This window comes from Nyctereutes procyonoides, unplaced genomic scaffold (assembly GCF_905146905.1).
Source record: "Nyctereutes procyonoides isolate TBG_1078 unplaced genomic scaffold, NYPRO_anot_genome, whole genome shotgun sequence".
NCBI classification, from domain to species: Eukaryota; Metazoa; Chordata; class Mammalia; order Carnivora; family Canidae; genus Nyctereutes; species Nyctereutes procyonoides.
This window is the reverse complement of record NW_026575142.1, coordinates 17,291,703-17,313,114: the sequence shown is the minus strand read 5'-3', so window position 1 is coordinate 17,313,114 and position 21,412 is coordinate 17,291,703. Positions and strand designations below refer to the sequence as shown.

Below are 21,412 nucleotides of genomic sequence, written 5' to 3'. Positions count from 1 at the left end.
CAAAATTATTGAATAGAAAGTTCCCTGCCTCTCTTTTATATCAGGTGTCATTATGCTTGAATTAAACCCTAATACAATGCCTTGATATTCCAGGAACATTCAGGCAGACCTTCTATACATGTGACCACAGCAGTGTGCTATTTGGGAGATCAAGATGACAGACATTAAACTAGATTAATGCCTGCTGGTTCATGGCAATTATAGAGAACCTGCTCACTTTCGAGTTGCTGATCTAATTTTATTTCTGGACAATAATTTGAATGGCAGAGATTCTGGGTCTTTTTCTTTGAACATAAGACAGCACTTGTTGGGTAAAGCTGATAGATAATGGATTGCTGCAATTCTGCAGAAATCTGGATAAGAAAACAGAAAGTTTCTTTCCTTTTAGATGTTTCCAGTTTTACATAATAAACAACTGAGCATAATAAAAACAAATGGGTCTAGAAGTGGTTAGACATGGATTTCCATTGGTACGCATGAAATGCCACTTAGGGCACTCAGGGCAACTTAACAGGAAACTAGGTTATTTCAATTATCTGTTGGTAAGAACACCTTTTAAAAATTATGTTAAAAGGACCAAAAAAAAACCTTAATTATTGCTAATAGATTCATTTGCATTTAAATCAGCAGCTGCGGGTCGGAGAGAGTGGTATCTAAGAAACTGTATCAAATGAAGATCACATTGCTTCTGAAGAAAATGGGCAGATACTAGAAATATACTTCGTGGTTATATATTAAATTCTAACCCATTTCTAACCTGCATTTGCAACAATTCTCCTATCAGTCCCATCATGTTTTATAGTTTCAATATTGTTCTCCTTGAAGTCACTCCAGTAGATCCGGTCATTGTTCAAATAATCAATGGCAAGGCCAGTTGGCCAACCAAGGTTCTCTTGAACCAGGGTTTTCCGATGCTGTCCATCCATCCAGGCAGACTCGATTTTAGGTTCTCTGCCCCAGTCAGTCCAGTACATAAGCCTGCAACAGAAGGTTTTCTCCTTTTAAGATTTCATCCAGTGAGGCGTCTCCACTGAAGCAGAGCATAAACTTCCAACAGGGAAATCAACTGTTTTTCATAGAGGTCTGGGTGCTAAGTGATGCTGTTTTTACACTTTACTTTTTAGAAGATGGGGTGAGAAGAGGAGGAGCCAGTGCATCTGTGGTCTAAGCTTCCTGAAAACTTTCTCAATAGAAATTGCCCAGCCCTGTTCAAGTATATATATTCAGACACTTTAAAATGTATAATTACAAAAACTGTTCATTCTTCATAAAATATTTATTGAATGCCTATGTGTTAGCAGCGCTATCTTGCATTTGAGATGCATCAGTGAATAAAATAAGGATTCCAATTTTAAAATGGATTATTTTGCATCCAATTAATAATTATAGGAGAATTGCATAGGCCAGGGATTACATCACTTCAAATACCTGGAAAGGACCAGGCAGGCAATATAAATGAGTGGAGCACAGCAGTTATGAATATCAAGTGATTGTGAGAGCAAGGCCTTGTCTAAAAGTTCCAGGCAATACTGCATCAAAAAAGGCATCCCTACTGGGGAACTCAAGTGGCTCAGTTGGCTAAGAGTCCAACTATTGACTTAAGCTTAAGTCATGATCTCAGGGTTGTGAGATCAAGCCCTGCATCAAGCTCCAAGCTGGGTGTGAAACCTCTCCTTATCCCTTCCCCTCTCCCCACCTCTCTAAAAAAAAAAAAAAAAGAAAAGAAAAGAAAAAGAAAGGCATACCTACTTAGTATTATCAGTTCTGATTTTTCAAGCCAAAAATACAGCGTAAAATTTTTTTTAATGTTAGTAACTAAGTTTTCAAAACCTTAAAGCTCTGTTTAGTCCAATATAGCCATATTTAGCCTACCAGCCACCACTTTGCAGCCTCTAGTCTACACCAATCATCAGGTAGAGACCAATTCTTCAATTCTATTGAGAAATGCATGGATTTTAGACAAACTGGGCTATGCAAAAAGTGTGGCCAGAGGCCTTCCCCTTACACAGTATCAGTCTGAAGCTTGGCTAGTTGTAAATGATCCTTAGGGCATACTATAATTCTTTAAATTAGTCACAGATACCATTCCAAAAAGTCCAAGGACAATTTTAGTACCATTAGGAAAAAAATAATTAAAGATATAAATTTTTAAAAATCCATAGGAAAATATCTAGAACATGAAAGACTCCTTCAAGTACCTACCCTAGTTTGGGATTCACAACCACTGCAGCTGGTTGATCCAGTCCAGTGGAAATCAGCCACTTTCTGTACCTCCCATCAAGTTTAGCCACCTGGATCCTTTTGCTTTTGGCATCTGACCAGTAAATATGCCTAAATTCAAAGGGACAAAGTTAGATATCTATAAAGTCTAGACTGATCACTTCTGAGGGACAGGTTTGAAGATGAGAGCATTCAGTTTGGAAGCTGGGGCCAGTAAGACAACTACTTAGATACCAATGAGCAGATGGGAGTCACCCTCTCTCAGGAATGCTCCAATCTCTTCAGCCAAGGGTTTTTGCAGTTACAAGTGGAAGAGTAAGGGATAGAGGAGGACTCCTGCCTCATCAGCCAGGATCAGTGATGACGGTGTGTCTCACATCTGGCATTGCTATAAGACATGTACTTCCAGGTGGGAAGTCGTAAGGCACTGTTTAGCTGGCCCTTTAATTCCAACTATGAATCTGTCTCTGCTCAGTCAAGAGCCTCACTGGAATCAACTACAATCAGGCATCCGCTCTAAGGATGAGTGGAAATTGCCTTTCCAAAAAAAGAAAAAAAAACTTAGCAAGGCCATCCTGCCTTATTCCACTACTAGGGTGGCACATCTCAGTCTCCTATGAGAAGGAAGATTTCTATCAGCTTCTTCACTCACTCGTTCATGAAGGCTGAGAAAGGAGTAAAAACTTCAAACATGAAGACAGATCTCCTATTGCCTGGCTAATTTTCAGAAGGCAGTGCTAAAGTCTATAGAGTTTCAAGTTACTGACTCTCCGAGGCCTTGATTCCGGATAGAAAATGCTGAAATGAGTGCCCTGATAGCCTGTGGGCACAGCAGGGACCTAATTAACTTCTTCAGAGATGTTCAAGTCTTCCAGGAGCGCTAGACAAGTTGTTAAAAGGTGAAAATTAATTTATGCTGCTAATGACTCTCCAGTCTCCCAGAGGGCAACAAGCCCCTGAGCCTTCCCTCTCAAACATTTTTTTATTATTCATTCATTTTCAAGGAGATGGGGAATTCTATGAATGTTTGAGCTCTGATCCTAACATAATTGCTTTTCCATAAATGTCACTTAACGATGCAAGTCTCTTCCTTGAAGAAGTGGCTTATGAACTTTTCCACATTGGTTTGCATTTCCTGCATCTACCTGATAATAAACCTACTTAAGGTTCATATTTAGGGATCATACAAAATGTCTGGCTCTGGTCCCTCAGGTTCTAGAAAATCTAAAAGAGCAGAACAAAGCCGACACCACTATTAAACCAAACCCAAAGATTAAACAGGAAAGTCAAATTTCCAATCTGTTCAGACAGTACAGCGTGCTGAAAACACAAGATGTGTATTCCTGCTCCTCCAAATAATTACCATAGAGAAAAATGTTTCATCTCAACTGCCTTGCTGGAAGAATTGGGAAGCTGTTCCATTTCTTCACAAAATGAATAGTGCTGCCATACTGAAAGTTATAATTTTGGAATCCAAAACTCTGTTGGATAAGAATGCTTTCCCGCATATAAAATCTTGACCTCGGTGCTTTCCCAAACTTTTTCATGGAATACACAGAACATAGGAAATGAGAAGGTTTATATAACACCTCAGGGTAAGCAGAGGTGGTTACTGGGGCTAGAGCAAGCCCAGGCATCACCCAGCTGCACCAGCGCCATGTGCTACCCATAGTTGGACCAGCTTAACTCACATGCCATGGCAAGCAGTAGGGAGGTCTGGCCAGGAAAACAGAATAGACAAGAGGGGAATGAGGCTATGGCTAAACTTACCTTCCAACCCAGTCCACTGCTAATCCATCTGGTTGCATTATGTATTTCAGGTTCAGGTTAACTTTCGACACGAGATTATTAGTACCAGATTCAAAGTTGGGGATGTAGGCACGTTTGATAGCACCAAAATCAGAGCCATGCCCTAGCACAGTATAATATACAACACCTGCAAGGCAAGACACACAGTTGAGTTCCATGTTAAAAACATCATGTAAGGGTGGAACTAGGGTCTAATTAGGTGAACTACTGTTCATTTATTGACATCTCTACTTCCCCATTGTTCCTATAAGAGTAATAATTCAATTACACTGATTTGATCAAACCTCAAGACATCATACTTGAGCTACTAGCTACAAATACTTTCAACTGATAGCTTATTGATACTGACTTAGCTGTCTCTATTTCAAGGTAACTTGCTAAGATATATTTCAGCCAAGGGGCTATTTACTCTCATTAGGATCAAGTTCTAGTTTCCCAAACAAAATGTATAGATAAACCAGGGGCAGGCTATTCAATAACTTGTAGTAAAGGAGTTATGTAGATGAGGAGTCCTCTTTTCTGTATAGACTAAAGGAGAGTAGACAGCAAACAACTTAAAAAGCACAGGAAGACTGTGAAGGTCTTTGCCATTCTTGAAGAGTTTTTTGTATTGAGTAAGTGTGTAAACACAGCCATAATAAATCTTACATAGCATAGTTACTGATAGTTTGCAAAGCACTTTCACATCTGTTATCTCATTTCATCTTCAAAGAACTCTCAGAGGTAGGCAGGCAGACAAGATTACAGTCCTTACTTTACAGATAAGAAATGGAGAATGAGATAATTGTTACAATTATTTAAGGTTATAAAGCTTAAGAGATGAGGGAAATAGGCAGAGAAGATGAGTTTTCTGATTCCTGCCTCATTACCATCTCCCACACACCCCACAGAGTCATGAAAGACTCAACAATAAACATTTTTCATATTTTCATCCATTGAACTAAATTTCTAAAGCAACCGTTGCATACACTGTACTAGATGTTGGGTCAGATGCTAGGCTTGCAGAGTTGAATTAGATTCAATCCTGTCTCCAAAGAGCTCATGGTTAAAATTCAGGGAGAAAATTATGTGGAGAGCTATAACTCAGTGTAATGTGCTTTAGTAAAAGCACATATAAAACACTTTATAGGCTCATGAGTGAGCAATTATGGAACTGTGCCCAGGAAGGATTATAGAAGATGTCAGAAGAGATGATATTTGAACTGAGTCTTTGAAGTTTGAATAGAAATTTTGAAGGGTACAGTGACAGGGAAGAACAGTCCCTGCATGAGCAAAGACAAAGAGATATTAAATAAAGGGATGAGGTGGTCCTAAAAGGATAATCCCCAGAGATGGGAGAAGGTTTGGATAAAAGTTGAGAAAGCTTTGCTGGAACACATGGCCACACTATGCCCACACTCCAGAGCATGCTGGATTAGGAGGAGCTTCCTCTTCCACTCATGCAACAAAATTCACTCATTAAAAAACAGATTCTCCAAAGACCTTACAGTTTAATAATTCAATTAATATTGATGACAGATGCCAAAGTTAATACTCACTGAGACCTATGTCTTCAGGATCCCAATCATAATCAATAGCCTGAATACGTTCTTCACCTTCAAGATAATCTGAGAACTTCTCAGATGAGAGATTATATTTTCGAATCCGGACATTTTCAGGCAGTAGCAACAAAGGAGGGTTACCTGTAAAAAAAGACAAGGGCTGCTTTATCTGTTTGCATTCTATCTGAATTCTTTTTTATATAAGGTAGATATAAAATAGCATTTGTTTGGTTTGGTTTTTTATTTAAATTCAATTAATTAACATATAATGTATTATTGGTTTCAGGGGTAGAGATCAGTGATTCGTCAGTCTCATATAAAATCCAGCACTCATTAGATCACATGCCTTCCTTAATGTCCATCACCCAGTTACCCCATAAGTTTTTATAGGAATCTGACTACCTCTGCTAATTAATAGAACTAACTATCCAACTGGGGTGGAAAATCTGTGACTATGGACATTCTTGTCTCCATTTTCAGGTGGAAAGCTAATACTTCTGTTAGGGATGTTGTTCTTTACTCTTTGTCCTCTGTGGGTAAAGGTTTAAAGCAAGACAAGACTGAGACCCCTAGGTAGTGTCCTCTTTTCCACTGATGTTTTTCTTTATTCACTGACAATAAAATAGACAAGATTATAGACAATCTCACAGAAGAAATATATGTACAGTCCTACTAAAAGTTTACCAGGATGTCCTCATTCCTTACTCTTTACGGACAGATTTTATGATTCTTTTAGCAGGTAATCAGCTCCATGACTCAATTCATCTTCCAGCTAATGACAAAAACAGCTTATTCTTGTTCTTACCCAAAGCAGCTATTTCAATGGTGACTCATCCTGAGGTGCATTGTCTAGAATTTTTAAATTTAATTTACTTTCATAATGTCAATCGAATCTCATTTGAGTAACTTTTGAAAGTTCACTTTATATATTTCCTCTGTCTTGACATTGTGTTTTATATGACTATGAGCATTTATTTCAGTCATCTCCTTAGTTAAAGACTTAAATAGTTTTTAATTTGCTGCCTAATTACCAGACCAACTGCTCAAATGCCTTTACCCTAGTTTTCATTTAGTGTCAAAAATGTTTGGGGGGTAAAATATTTAAGTATGCTAATCAGATGCATGCTTTAAAAGCCCAATTTGTATGAAGAAATTGAACAGCCATTTTACCCTTAATTTGCAAAGTAAAATGTTATTTCCTTATCAAATTCTTTAAACTCTAGCACAAATTTCAAATTCAAATCTATAAGACTTGTAAGGACCTATAACCCTTGAGGGGATAAGCTGATTTAGATCATACCCTTGGAAATTTGAACTATATAATACTTCTGCCACACACTCTTTCTCTTTTGTCCTTTCTATCTAGTACTTATTACTGCTTCCTATGAGGCCCGACCCTCAGATACCAGCATTAACCTAAGATATAGAACTAACAATTGAAGTTATAAATGAGCCAGACTTTATCCGTGATCGGCAGCCCATGAACAGTAAAGAAGATTTATCAACAGAATGGCCTTGATTTGCCCCAAATGAATATGACTGTTTTTTGTGATCCATTTTGAATCACAGGGTCTCAGACCTTGATCTTGTAGTGAGAACTGGAGGGCTTCATTAATCTGTCGACCATCATTGGACAACAAAAGCAAGCTTTTGTTGTCTTAATATTCTGGAAGGCAACATCTTATCCAGTTTTTGAAGTTTTACCAAGGTGGACAAGAGGCTCAGCCCAGAATAATAAATAACGCTGACTCCTATTTTAATTCCTATGTATTTGTGTGGGATTGTAGTTATTGCTTTTCATCTGGCAGGAGAGAGGAGAGAAGAGGCTGGATGGGCATTGGAAGAGAAGTAGCTGGTAGAATTAACAATAAGACTCTGAGAGTGTAGAGTTTATTTTCTGGTATACTGTAATCATCAAAATTTATTTCTCTGAAAGTCAACTGATTAATCCCAATACAAACCCATCATACCATCAGCGGCGCATCGTTTTCCATACTGGTCACTCACAGACCTGAAGCCTTCGGCACAGGAACACTCATAACTTCCTTTGGTGTTCTGGCAGTTCTGGGGACAAACCCCAAACTGCTCACATTCATTGATGTCTGCAGATAAAATAAAAGCAAATATGCAACATCTGCTCCCAAACATTCCTTTGAGGCCTCGTTTCTGTTTAAATCCATAGTCATAAGCAATGAAGCCTGAGGAGGCTGCAGATGAAGATAAGCCATGTTGCCATCATTTGTGGAGCACTTATTAAGCTTCAGATATTGTTTCACATGCTTTTCAAGCTTGTGCCTCATTTAATTCTCCAAAATGACTGCAATATGGACAATTCTTAAACCCAAAGTCCCAAAGAGAGTAGGCAATGAAGACAGGGTTCGACTGCAACAGAGTGATTATATGAAATAGCAGAACAAAAGTTCCACTTTTGGAGAGCAGCTGTGTGTTGGTGTTGCATGGTACCACCTCCCTTGGCCTAACTAGTTTCAGGAAAGGGACTTGTTCATTTGGTTTCTTCATTGAGTTCTTAAGTTTCAGCTTCCAAAGAATAAAAGAATGGTCTCAATCATCTGAGTATGACATGACACATCATGAGTTAGAAACAGCCAATTCAAATAATGAAAGACACTTAAAATGATACTCATTCCTTACCATCTTGATAAGGTACCTTCCAATTTCATACATTAGATCTCACTTATGTCTAGCATAAGTAGGTGTGTAATAAATATGTGTTGCTGGACTTTGAGGAAGAAAGTAAAACTTGTGTTTATTTATTTTTTTAATTTTGATCTCCCACACTGATACAATAAGCAGTCATCATTTCTAAAGCCTTAGAAAATCTTACCAATTCCACAGACATTACTAAGAATGAGCTATCTGCCTAACCATCTGCTAGGGACTGGCAAGAGAGCATGGAAAAAAAGTAATTGGCATTCCCAAATGTTCTGGATTTTTTGTTCATGACCCAAGAAATTAATGAGCAAAACCTTAACATTTGTCATCATTGCTTATATACATCATGAAAGTACAGCTTACAGTCTCAATCAGAACTGATCATCACCCTCTAACAGTATAATTATTGGTGCACTTAAGTATTTTAATGAACTAGAACCAAGAGTTTAGTTCTATTAAGGGAATTAAACAGTGGTTAATAAAAGGGAATGAGTGGAGAACCTAAAAAGTATGAGGATTTCCTAATGGGAATTGTAGGAAATATACTCTACCATCACAGGAGTTTCTGTCCAAAATACTGGCTTTGAACCCAGGTCTACAGGAACAGATAAAGCCTCCTTCATTTAACTGCGTACAATTTTGTTCACATAGATTCTCTGCACATGATCTTTCTTTTCCTGTATCTGGAGAAACAATCTTAGCATTACAAATGAAAGACATAAACCTATTTATCCCATCTATCAAACCCACCTGAGATGTATATTATACGACATCTCAAGATAACCTCTTTCCGTAAGTCTTTGTAGAGGACCGAAGGCCTTTGTATTCAGATATCTGGTAATGGACTGGATGCCATTTATACAATTGTATATAATGTTAGATCCTTGAGGCAATCTTCCCTATATTCAGCACTGCTAGGCTTCCCAGGGCATCTAATTCCAGAGTCCAGAACCACAGGTCAGGGGCTCTTTACAACTGAACCATCTGCTCCATAAACATATATATATATATATTATATATAAAGATATATAATATAAAAATAATACATGTAATATATATCCTATTAGATGTGTAATAAAGGACACTGATACAGTTTAGAGCAACATAACAAATAGGAAATTATAAATTTATAAGAAGACCAGTTGAGATATGTGTATACATATATATCAAGTGTTAGGGCACAGTAAAATGCATATAGTTATAAATCATACAACTACTCTAAGAACCATGGGTGGCATACATGGAAAGAAATTTTGCAGTAACATGTATGAACCAAGGACTTTAAAAATATTCATACTCTGTTATCCAGTTATTCCATGTTAATAAATTTTCCTTCAAAAAGAAAAAATGTGCAGTATGATTTATATGTAAGGATTATAAATTGTTGATAAAATTTTGAAAACAATTTGAACAATTATGGTTTACTCTATTTTATCAAATCTAAGTAAGACACCATTAGACTCTATTGATGCACCATTTTATGTAATGCTAAAATAGAAAAACTGTGGGACTTACACTATGGCAAATTATCAATTGAATAATGATCCTTGTTTCAGAGACATTTAAATGTGAAAATAAACATGCATCTTACAATCAATAAATTATGATTATCTACATGAGGGACTGCTAGGCAATCATTCAAATTCATGATTTCAAATGATACTTTTTTTTTAAGATCTTATTTATTTACTTATGAGAGACACAGAGAGAGAGAGGCAGACATAGGCAGAGGGAGAAGCAGGCTCCCTGCAGGGAACCTGATGAGGGACTCCATCCCAGGACCCTGGGATCACAACCTGAGCCAAAGGCAGACACTCAACCACTGAGCCACCCAGGACCCCTCAAATGATACTTTGACATGGAAAATGTCTATAACAAAAACGGAGGATAAGTCTTTTATGCTAAAGATCGAATATATCTTTAAATTTTTTAATATTAAATGATTTTTGCACATCTATGCACAAAAAAGACAACCAAGTTACATCAAACTTAATACTAGTTCTCTTTTAGTTTATGGGATTCAAGTGATTTTACTTTTAATATTAATATTTTTTCTGGACTTTATAGCTTTCATAATCTAAAAAAAATTCAACAATAGTTGAATATGAATAGTATGAATAACCTTTGTTATCCCTGCTGTTCTGGGGTCCAGATACTCCAGGGCAGACTTTTAACAGCTCAGATTTCATCCACACACTTCATTGCTCATCAGTGCCCTGAGTTCTTATCTCTGTCAATATCTGTCAAAGCCATGTTTTAGCCCAGGAGACTGTAGTATTTCCTGGTTCAATTCTTCTGAAGCAAAATAGATTTATATTTATCGGTCTCCTACAGTAGGAAATGAGAGTCCCTTAAGGGTATGATGACCACTTAAGTATATGTGGTTTAAATAGACTAAAAACATTGAGTTTCAAAAAAGAAAAATAACCACAAAATTAGCACAATAGCATTCAGTGAAATGCTGCCCCTGGAGTTTATACTTCAAAGCTATATACATGAAAGCCTTAGTTTAGTTCTTAAGAACTACACATTACTAAATAAGTCTATTCAGATTTTTTATTTCTTCCAGGTCAGTTTCATTGTTTTCTGTCTAAGAATTTGACCATTTCACCTAAGTTGTCCAATTTATTGACATAAAGTTTCTCATAGTGTTCCCTTATTATCTTTTAAATTTCTGTAAGGCTGGTAGTGATGTCTCCTCTACAATGTTAATAAATGTGACGTGTTTTTATTAATTTGGATAGTCTTAAACCAGTTACATAATCTCTTTCAGTCTCATGTGTATAATTAGACTCTATAATCTCCTCCTACGTATAAAATCTATAACATGACTAAAAGGTCCAGAAGGTAAACATTTCTGGACCAACTGCTCCCCTGAGTGACTTATACTCTTATGAAGCAAGAGTCCTTCAAACAAGAGCAGAAGCCTTATAACATTTTAAGATTCTTCCTCAAGTGAGGAACTTATAACTTCTTTCAATAATGATCACCATCTTAATCCACAAACAACAGATATATCCAAACATATGACACTCTAAAAATAGTAATGTCTCTCCCTTCCTGATCTTAAAATACTCTTTAAAAGCAAACATATGCCCTGAACACTCGATCCTGTTTAAAATTAAAAGAAGAGAAGGGCAAGAAAAGAAGAGAAAAGAAAAGGCAGTGGATTAGTAGCACCCAAGAACTGGTATTTAACTAATTTGAGAGAGATCAAAAGAGAGCACAAACAGAGCAGAGGGGCAGAAGGAGAGGGAGAAGCAGGCTCCCTTCTTGAAGTAGACTCTCTGCTGAGCTGGAAGACTGATGTGGGACTTGATCCCAAAACCCTGGGACTATGACCTGAGCTGAAGGCAGATGTTTAACCAATGGAGCCACCCAAGCACCCAAGAACTGGAATTTTGAATAAGAATTCTATGTCTCAAATTCTTGACCCACAGCAGTAAGACTGATTTGCTATCACATACTCACTTAATACCCAAAAAAGAAATGCTCCTTCTGTACCTAAATTAATATCTATGCCATTTATTTTCTTTAAATAAACCCAGCTTTTAATCAAATGTCATTTGAATTAAAAGTACTATAGCCAATTGTAAGCTTTTTAAATGTCAACTAAAAGAGGAACTAATGTTTGACCCAAGCCCAACTAGAAAATACTCCAAACTCCTGGAACAGTTCACTTATCAGCCTCAGCACCAGAACTCAAATCTAACACCCAGTTTTGCAAACCCTGTCATGTTCATGCTTTTTAAAATATTTAACCAAGTCACGTTACTATGTCAAATATTCTAGGCCCCACTAGGAAAGTGTGTGAAATAAAGGGCAAATCAATGCATTTATGACCAGTTATCTTCCTTTGCAACTCACACAGGAGAAAAGCTGCCAAGAAATCCTTGGAATGTCTCAAGAAAAAAGTGATTAAAGCCCAAGAAGTGGAAAATGTGTGAAGCTAACTAAGATGACTAAGTCATGGGCTCCTAGAGTTTGAAGAACTTTTTTTTTCCTATGAAGAAACTGAGGCCAGGAGAGGTCAGTTGATGCCCAAAGAGGCACAGCTAATGGCAGAGGAAACTAGAGGCCAGCTCTCCTCATCTGGAGTCACAAGACTATTTAAATTCTGCCTCTGCCACTCTGTATGACCTCAAGCAACTTCCTTAAGTTATCTGAGATGTATTATACAGATAGACATAATAATAGCAACCCAATGGGGTTTGCTTGAGTGACAAATTAGATATTATATGTGCAAGGATTTCATAAGAACTCTGAAAGACTAAAAAGGTGTGAATTATTAACATGTCATTCTGACATTTCCATCACAATATTGAACTAGAAGCACCTCTTGATTGTGTTCATCATTCTTTTCCTACACAAAGTCCTCCTTCTGCTTTAAAAATAAAAATAAATGTTTCTCCCGAGGTACCCTGTGACATCCTCATCTTTATTAATTCCCCTTAGAAGCTTTTCCCCTAAGTGCCAAAGGATACTGCATTTGGCTTAAGGTGAAAAAATATACAGACAAAAACAAAATACATAGCTTTAAGATGCTGGGAGGCATCTAGTTAACTGGGAGGAGGTGCTCTAGAGTTAGGTAGATCAGAGTTCAAATCCTTACTCAGCCTCTGGATGGCAAAAAGACATGCAATTTTTTCACACCTGTAAGAGAGTTTCCTTATTAAAAAGAAACTTAGGGGTGCCTGGGTGGTGCAGTCTGACTCTTGGTTTCAGCTCAGGCCATGATCTCAGGATCATAAGATCGAGCCCCATGTCAGGCTCTGCACTCAGCATGGAGTCTGCTTGGGTTACGCTCTTCCTCTCCCTCTGTCCTTCCTTCTCTGTGTGCTCTCTTTCTCTAATGAATAAGAAATCTTTTATTTTTTATGAATAAGAAATCTTAAAAAAAATTGAGAGAGAAAATAATACCCAGCTCATAGGATTGTTACAAGGATAAAATGAGATGATCCATGCTCAGCACATATTCAGTGTTTAGCACAATGTCTGGTGTAGAGTAAATGCTCAATAACAGGTAGCTATAGGCTTGACTGCAGTTCAGAGCACAAAGTAAATTAAAGAGAAATACATGGTTATCATCTACTTGATGTTATTGCATGCTTTTATTAGGTACACCTGAGTTACTACAATGAAATACAAAAATAAATATTTACTTACTGCAACCCGTTTCATCAAAATGGTCACCACAGTCATCGACATCATCGCATACAAGATGCTGTGAAATGCAATGTCCATTGCTACACTTAAATTCATTTTCTGTACAAGGTCTAGAGGTCGAAGCTAAACCTGTAATTTAAGAACAAAAGTTAAAGTCAAAGTCAAAACTTTCTTTTCTGTGGAACAAGATGCTTCCCTCTGTGGCAGACAATTAACTGCTCACAAATAAGCTTATGCTTTCCCACATTTCCCAGTCTCCCTTGCAGTTTTTTTGGGATCATGTGACTAGTTCTGGCCAATGGGTGATGAGTAGGAAGCCATATATGTTGTCTCTGGACTGAAGCAATTAAAGCCCCTGTGTCTCCCTGCTTTGGCAACTTTGGAACCCATGTGTTTTGGGTGGCCTAGTTATAAGATGGAGAGGCTGGGCAACCTGCACTGGCCTTTACCAGGGTGAGAAGTAAGTCTTCATTAGGTTCACCACTGAAAGTTTGAAATGTGTTGGGAGCAGGGTTAGTATTATAGTTCTGAATAGTATAATAGTGTACTATTCATTATACTATCCTGAATAATTATTCTGAATAGTATATAGTATATATGTAAGGTACTTCCATAATAAAAACCTAAATTATTTGGCACGGCCTTCACAGTCAGGAGGCAAGCAATGAGGAAAGGCATATTGGAGACAGGAGAGATGGAGACCCATACTATGCAAAGGCAACGCATTAGGTAAAAGTGTCACTTTGGAAAAATTGGAATGCAAACCACGCTTGCTTATTGAACACGTCAATCTAGGGAAAACAGGTGAGAAAACAGAATGTTAGTAGTGTGCACTGCTTGCCATTACCAGAGTTTGGCAAGGTAGTATAAGACAGAGGAAAACTCAGGGTAGAACCAGTTGATTTATAAGCAGAAATGAAATAAAAGAAAGTCCAGAAATTTGATGTGTGGGAGAAGTTGACTGCATTTAGATGCCAAACAGTAAGATTCTATTTCTGAATTTAGAAGGCTTTGAGATACAAATACCCAGTGAAACCTCTGAGTTGGATGAAATCACTACCCATTTGTATTTCTAGGTGGCCTGAATGTAACTGATGATTGGTTGAGACAAAGATGCAAGGAAAACAAAGCAAAGAAATAAAGCAGGTTCAAAAATTGTCACAAAAGAAACACTAGGTGAGGTTATTGACGTTTAGAACTGACTGGAATCAAATGGATGAAAAGTCTGCTCAATTTCAACAGAAACATATGACCAAATGAATCAAAATACTGTGACTAGAATTCTAAAAAAGCCTTGGGCCCCCAACCTTTTATAAGCAGGGACTGGTTGAATGCTGTGCAGCTCTTAAAAAGGGCTTAATTCTCCTGCCCCGTCTTCAGTTGAAGAGGAAAAAAAAGACAAGGAAACACTCCCAAAGGGTGGAGTCAGAGACAAATAGGGCCAATAGACAGAGTCACTCCTCCGGAACAGAGTCATGACCTCTTCAGTGAATCTCCTCCACTCCCCACTGTAGTGGTCTTCACAATGTCCGCATAAGGTAACCATATAGTTTACTCTCCACCTTGATTTGCTTTTGAGAGTAAAAGGGCACCGGTAATAATTCCACCGGAGCAACAGGCATAAATCAGGCCTGTCCGACGCCTGTGGCACCTTTGCCCCTTGGTACCTCAGAACTGCTACAGACTGGTGAATTCATGAGTCTCTATTCTTCTGCCCAATGGGAATCTTTCTTTTTTTTTTTTAAAGATTTTATTTATTTATTCATGAGAGACACACAGAGAGAGGAAGAGACATAGGCAGAGGGAGAAGCAGACTCCCAGCAAGGGACCCAATGTGGGACTTGATCCCAGACCCCAGGATCACGCCCTGAGCCAAAGGCAGATGCTCAATTGCTGAGCCACCCGGGCATCCTGAAATCTTTATTTCCATTATGCTTTCCCTGATCCACCACAATCTATTAGGAGCAGAGGGGCATAAATAAAACTTGTTTATTAGTTTATGTTTCTTCAGACCAAGAGGAACCCAATCTGCAATTGACAGCAGGACTACAGCCTATCATCCAGAGCTTCTGGATTTCAGTTACTGAATGGATCTCAGTCGTGTCCCCTATAGACAGGTTCAGGGTGTTCTATGCATGGAAAGAAAATTGTGAACGGATTTTTAGTGACACAAGGGTAATTGTGGTAGAAACCACTGGTATTCATTAAACATCCATGTACTTCTCTACAGTCTCCCTTGCAGTTAGACTGGGGCCATGTGGCCAGTTCCAACCAAAGGACCACAAGCACAAGTGAGATCTAGCACCTCCATGCCCAGGAAATTAAGAATCTGTGTGCCTCCTTCTGCCTCAGCAACCTCAAAGACTATGTGTTGCAATTGGCATCATTATAGGACAAAGGAGAATCGCCTCATCCTCAAACTTTAAATCAACCTCTGCTACCGGGGCACCTGAGTGGCTCAGATGGTTGGGCATCTAACTCTTGGTTTCAGCTCAGGTCATGACCTCAGGGTTGTGAGATCGAGCCCCACATTGGGCTCTGTGCTGAGCACCGTATCTGCTGGGGTTTCTATCTCCCTCTGCCTCTCTCTGCCTCGTGCTCTCTCTCAAATAAATAAATCTTGAAAAAAAATTCAATCCCTGCTACTTCAAGCCATTTAAATGCTGTGGTTTGTCTGTTGTGAAGGTAAGTAATGATTCCTTTTGAGTAGCATCCTACTCTTTGGGAAGAGTAAGTTTACTGCCCCTTTTAGCCACTGTCAGATTTGACCACATGCAATAATTGTCTGGCTCCATAAAAAAATGGCAACAGTGATAAAGGAAATGGAGAGAGAAGGGAAGAAGGGGAAACCTGCTCAAAATTCTAAAAATGTTTTTATTTCTGGGTTTTCATCCTTTTGTGTTATGCCTCAAGTAAACATAGGAACAATGTTATAACCATAGGTTCACCTCTGCCCCAAAACCAAAAAAACCTTAAAACAGTCCCTTCTAGTAGGAGAGCTGGTAGTGAGCATTCTAAGGTCACATCAATAGAAAGGATAGAAACAAGAAATACTAGCCATTTGTCTAAATTTTCCCAAATAGTATCCTTTTAGAGAAAAAAGCAATTGGAGTCAAGGGAAATCATCTTCCTCACGACTTTTCTCTAGGTAAATTACCCAAAAAATTAATCAACTCTCCCCTTCAATGGATAGATCTTAAAACATTCTCACAGTGGGAAAGCACAGGTTTTTTTCAATATCTGAAACATTAAATGCAACCAGTTTGAAACTCCTATCTTAAAATAATCCATTATTTTTCTCTTCTGGGAAATTAATTTCCATTTTAAAGATGCATGTAAGACAAGCTCTGTTAACACCAGTGCTGTCTTATTTAATGTGATCTTTTCAGCTGGGCATTAAGAAGTTCATATGCCTAGATTAACAATTAGTATCTCTAGGCTGAAAAGTGACCAAACCTCGTTTTTGAAAATAAATAAACCATTAATTTGTGAAGCATGAGGCAACTAGTATTTAGTGTTTGTCCTCAATTTTCTCCAAAAACCCTTTTTGAATACTTAAACAGAGACTAAAAAATTAGGGGACTTGCTCAAATGAAACAGGAATAAGCAGGGGAGAGATGCATTGGAGTAACATTGTGTGTTTATGTGGTCTGTAAACAGTTGTCAACCGAGATCTGCCATCATAGATACAGTTCAAGCCTCTACAGAAAAAATTGAAATCCCAGAGGTACATTTTGCAAGCTGCAGACAACTCTGGGGGCCCTTAGTTTTTCCTTCTTTTTCACTTTTGCTTACACTGCTCCTCTTTCTCATCGCTCCCATCTCCACAGTCATCCACATGGTTGCACAGCTCATGCTTATAAATACAGCGATTATTGTCACATCGGAACCGGTTTGGAGACTCACAGGACACATCCACTGAAAGTAAAGATGGAAAAACAAAAGTACAAGTTAAGAGTAGAACATAAGGTATCTAAAATGCTCCCATGCCAGCATTAGGTTGGCTCCATTCATCCATTCATATGTTCATTCAATTAACCAATCGACAAATACATCCTGAGTATCAAGCACACATCACAGCACTGTGCTAGGAACCAGTACAATGCAGAACAAGAAAGGCATAGTCCTTGTCCTCATAGAACTTTCATTTTATCAGAGAAACAGACTCTGCAAATTAACTGTTCAATGGCAACTGTGAAAAGAGCCACAAACTGGACCTGCTGTAATAGCATCCACTGGGGAGACTGGATATAGATCAAGGGGAGGAGGGATCAGAAAAGGCTTCACTTGGGAAGTGAGTCAGGAAGGAGCATAGCAGGTTTTGGACCTGAATCAAAGTCTCTGTAGCCACAGCATGGAATGAGAGGGACAATGACAAGCTATGAGACTGGAGAGGCTGGCAGGACCAAACATGAACTCTTATCCTAATAGTAAGGAGGCCACTGTTTGCTCCTCTGACTACAATTGTCACTGACCCTCCAGAGTATGAAGTTTCACACCATGACAGACTTTCCTTCCCGAATTCCCTCACCTCTTATGTTTAAAGTCACTATTTCACAATCAAACCCTGACTCATCTTGTTGTCCAGAGATAAACTTCTAGCTGATGCTTCTGCACCTATGAGGCACCTAAAGGTAGAACCCAGGTCCCTTACTTGTTTGGTACCAGGGCACAGCCCTCTGTGCACATACCAGGAATTGCATGAACTCAACACACATGTGTGTTCTTCCACATGGAAAAGTTTGGCTGCTTGATTTTCCTTCTGCTTTTGCACCATACACAGGAGCAAAAGGAGAAACTTGTGATAAGGTCAGTTGAGGGGAAAAAGTCAGAGCCAAGAGCTGATTCTTAGAAGTATTGTTAATAGAACTGTTGCAAGAATACTTTTCTGTGAAAGATGTGCAACATTATAAACCAGTGCTGGTCACTTTTCATTGTGGCTGTGTCTCTGCCTCTCCACTTTTCAATGTGGCTGTAGGCACTTTATCCCAAAGAGGGAGCAACTTCCTAAGGACTTCTCTGAATGTTACACAGGCTTAAGATATCTTTCAAGACCCGTCAAGCAAAGCAAAACATGGTTAGTTCCTACCAAAAAAAGAAGTGGCAAGAAAAATGTGGAGACACCACTGTGAAAATATAATGTCCCCTAATTAATGTTATCTGTAGAGAAGGAAATACTGACACAGGATTTTGTCAAATCCTTGGGCTAAAAATGAACAGGGAGGAATGTTTACCTAACATCCCATGTTCCAAATACCAAACTGGGGAAGAAGACCAAGTAAAATCACACTGATGATGCTCATACATCCAGTATTCAGAAATTGTCCAACTGCCCTCTGGCATCACATGCTCCATATAAGAAATGTTGAGATTTCGCCAGATGACACCACTCCCATACCCGCCCTTTGTCTCCCTCTTACAGCACAGGTGAAGTTCTTCATCAGAACCGTCGCCACAGTCATCGTCACCATCACATTTCCAAGATGACCTGACACAAACGTGATTTTTACATTCGAACATAGTAGCTGAGCAATATGCACCATTGGGGAAGCGAGTGGCTGTTGGTGGAGAGAAAACATATTCAAATGATTAGAAAAAGCTACTTGTTCTGGAAAGTTAGCCTGCTATTTGTCCATTAGCTCTTTCCATTCTAGCCTGCCCTTCCTTATTCAAGATGTACTGTTGCCTTACACTGTCTGAAATTATGATGGAATACTTCTTAACAACAGTTGTCCAATCCCAGTTTTCAAAGACATCAGTCATGCCATGGATAGTGCTGGACTTTCTCTTTTTAGGCAAGGGCACTCTTCAGCTGTGTCAGCACTGGCTTTACCCACCATCCATTTATATAGTTTCTTCGAAAATAGGTTTTAAGATGTGGCAACCACATCATTAATAACATCCATCATAGATAATAACAGTTAATATTTATTTATTTATTTAGTGATTCATAAAGACTAAAATGTGAATGATCATATTGACCTTCATTTTTAAACTTTTTTTAATGCCATCACACAATTTTGAAAAATGTTAATGCTATAAACTCAGTGTTCTAATACCCATTCCAAGTTCTTGATACTCCTTTATACATTGCCCGAATATACTTGTTTACCTGCGGGTTTTTTTTTTCAGTGAATGATTTGTATTATAGGCAATAATATGTAAGTATTTTTGTTAGCACAGATATTTAATATATTCTCTCCTTAAAATATTGAGAATGAAATGCACTTGAAAGACTGAGGAACTCTCTGGGTGTGGCAACTCAGACCCAGGGGAACCGATAATTACCAATGAACACTACGTGGAAAATCCCTAGAGCCTTTTCATCTAAAAGGTGGTGGCTGATGGAGAGGTGGGGTCTAAAAGGCCATGTCCACATATTTCATATAAACAGTACCATGGGTGCCTAGAAACTTACGACAGGTGGCTTCATCGGAGGCGTCCAGACAGTCAGCAGTTCCATCACATTTCACTTGCTCAGACACACAGTGTCCACTCTGACACTGAAAATATCCAGGTTGGCAGGTCTTCATCTCTGAAGAGAAAAGACTGTCATTCCAGCAGACCTTCTCATTCTCAGGCCCATGAAATATAGTAAGTACTTCATCACATTCTTATCCACATCCTGTGACTGGCTTACCACAAATGCACAACTTGTGGTTAGCAAATGAGTAAAGTCCCCCCATTCAACATATGGAATGGAACTACTTATCTCTCCTCTATTAAATAATCTCCAGCTTTTTCTCAGAAATCTGGATTTCCAGACCCAACCCTTCATGAGCTATAAAAATCACTTGGGGTTTTTATGATTTCTATTCTAATGCCCTGACCTCTACACCAGGGAGCCATGGTGATATATCCCTCAGGGCCACTTTCTGGGGAACAGTAGGAAAAATGAATGTTTTTGTTGTTGTTGCTTATAAGGACAACACAGATTAAAGTCTGCTCCTAGGAAATACTTAAGTTAAAATGAGATTTTTAAAAATCTCTTGCCATTTTCTTCTATTATTAATCAAGACGGCTATAAGTTAAGAACAAAGCATAGAAAATACAAAGCAGAGGGTACTGTGTCATGCTAAGGTTTATATATTACATAAATGACACAGAAATTGTTTTATTCTTAAAAAAAAAAAAGAATATGAACTCTCACATGAAGTCCTTTCTCCCGTCAAATACGCTGACGCTAGTACTACACCCCACACTAAGCCTCTAAAGGAGTTCTGACAGTTACCACAGTCCCGCTCATCTGAGTTGTCGCCGCAGTCATTGGTATGGTCACAGACCCATCGAGAGGGAATGCAGCTTTGATCATCACATCGAAACTCACTTTCTGAGCACTCCCGGGGGACTGCAAAGGAAAGCCACACAGCCATCAGGGGGAACGAGGAATCAGACACAGGAGACAGACTCATGAGTTGGCCTGAGTACCCTCAGGGTGCGATGCACTCCTGTGTCCCAAGTCCTAGCAATTTGCTTAGGTGGGCAGACCGCCTGTCCTTCAAAACTAGATCTTCTACCTCAATTTTAAGAATGTAATGGATGGCCTTTATTATGCGTTTTGTCCAGAGGTGATTTAATCTTAACATGATTGCTGATATCATGATAGACTAGATAACCTTCTTTAGGATTAAACATGAATTTCTCAAATCTAAAATTCCATTGGATCACACTTTTGTGTTGTGCCAATTGATATTTGCAGGTGTAATCAGCATCCTGAGTCTCTCAATTGCATATGGAAAATGGCAATCACTTCTTACTTCCAAAAAGTGACTAGTTAGATTGTGTTCCATAATACAAGGCACCTGGCTGGCCCAGGTGGTACAGCATGAAACTCTTGATCTTGGGGTTGTGAGCTCAAGCTTCACAATGGGTGTGGAGCCTACTTAAAAGAAGAATGTATTCCATATTAGTCTATCAAAAATTGACATATATCAAAACTCAATGACATATGTTCAGGGCAGGGTCTCATTAAAGTTGTTTTCAAAATACATCCAGTTATTCAG

General features: G+C 38.5%; 1 protein-coding gene across 2 annotated transcripts in view; it reads right to left on the bottom strand.

Annotated features, from left to right (window-relative positions):
- The window catches only part of LRP2 (LDL receptor related protein 2), a 196,404-nt gene that overhangs the window by 15,102 nt on the left and 159,890 nt on the right, over window positions 1-21,412 (bottom strand). For both annotated transcript variants that reach the window (XM_055307717.1, XM_055307718.1), the window contains exons 59-69: window positions 20,641-20,757; window positions 19,828-19,944; window positions 18,830-18,967; window positions 17,205-17,327; window positions 13,410-13,538; window positions 8,795-8,926; window positions 7,541-7,672; window positions 5,568-5,711; window positions 3,991-4,156; window positions 2,203-2,331; window positions 758-978 (exon numbers count right to left, since the gene is read on the bottom strand). In XM_055307717.1, coding sequence (XP_055163692.1) covers window positions 758-978; window positions 2,203-2,331; window positions 3,991-4,156; window positions 5,568-5,711; window positions 7,541-7,672; window positions 8,795-8,926; window positions 13,410-13,538; window positions 17,205-17,327; window positions 18,830-18,967; window positions 19,828-19,944; window positions 20,641-20,757 — 1,548 coding nt within the window. The remainder of the gene's footprint in view (window positions 1-757; window positions 979-2,202; window positions 2,332-3,990; window positions 4,157-5,567; window positions 5,712-7,540; window positions 7,673-8,794; window positions 8,927-13,409; window positions 13,539-17,204; window positions 17,328-18,829; window positions 18,968-19,827; window positions 19,945-20,640; window positions 20,758-21,412) is intronic.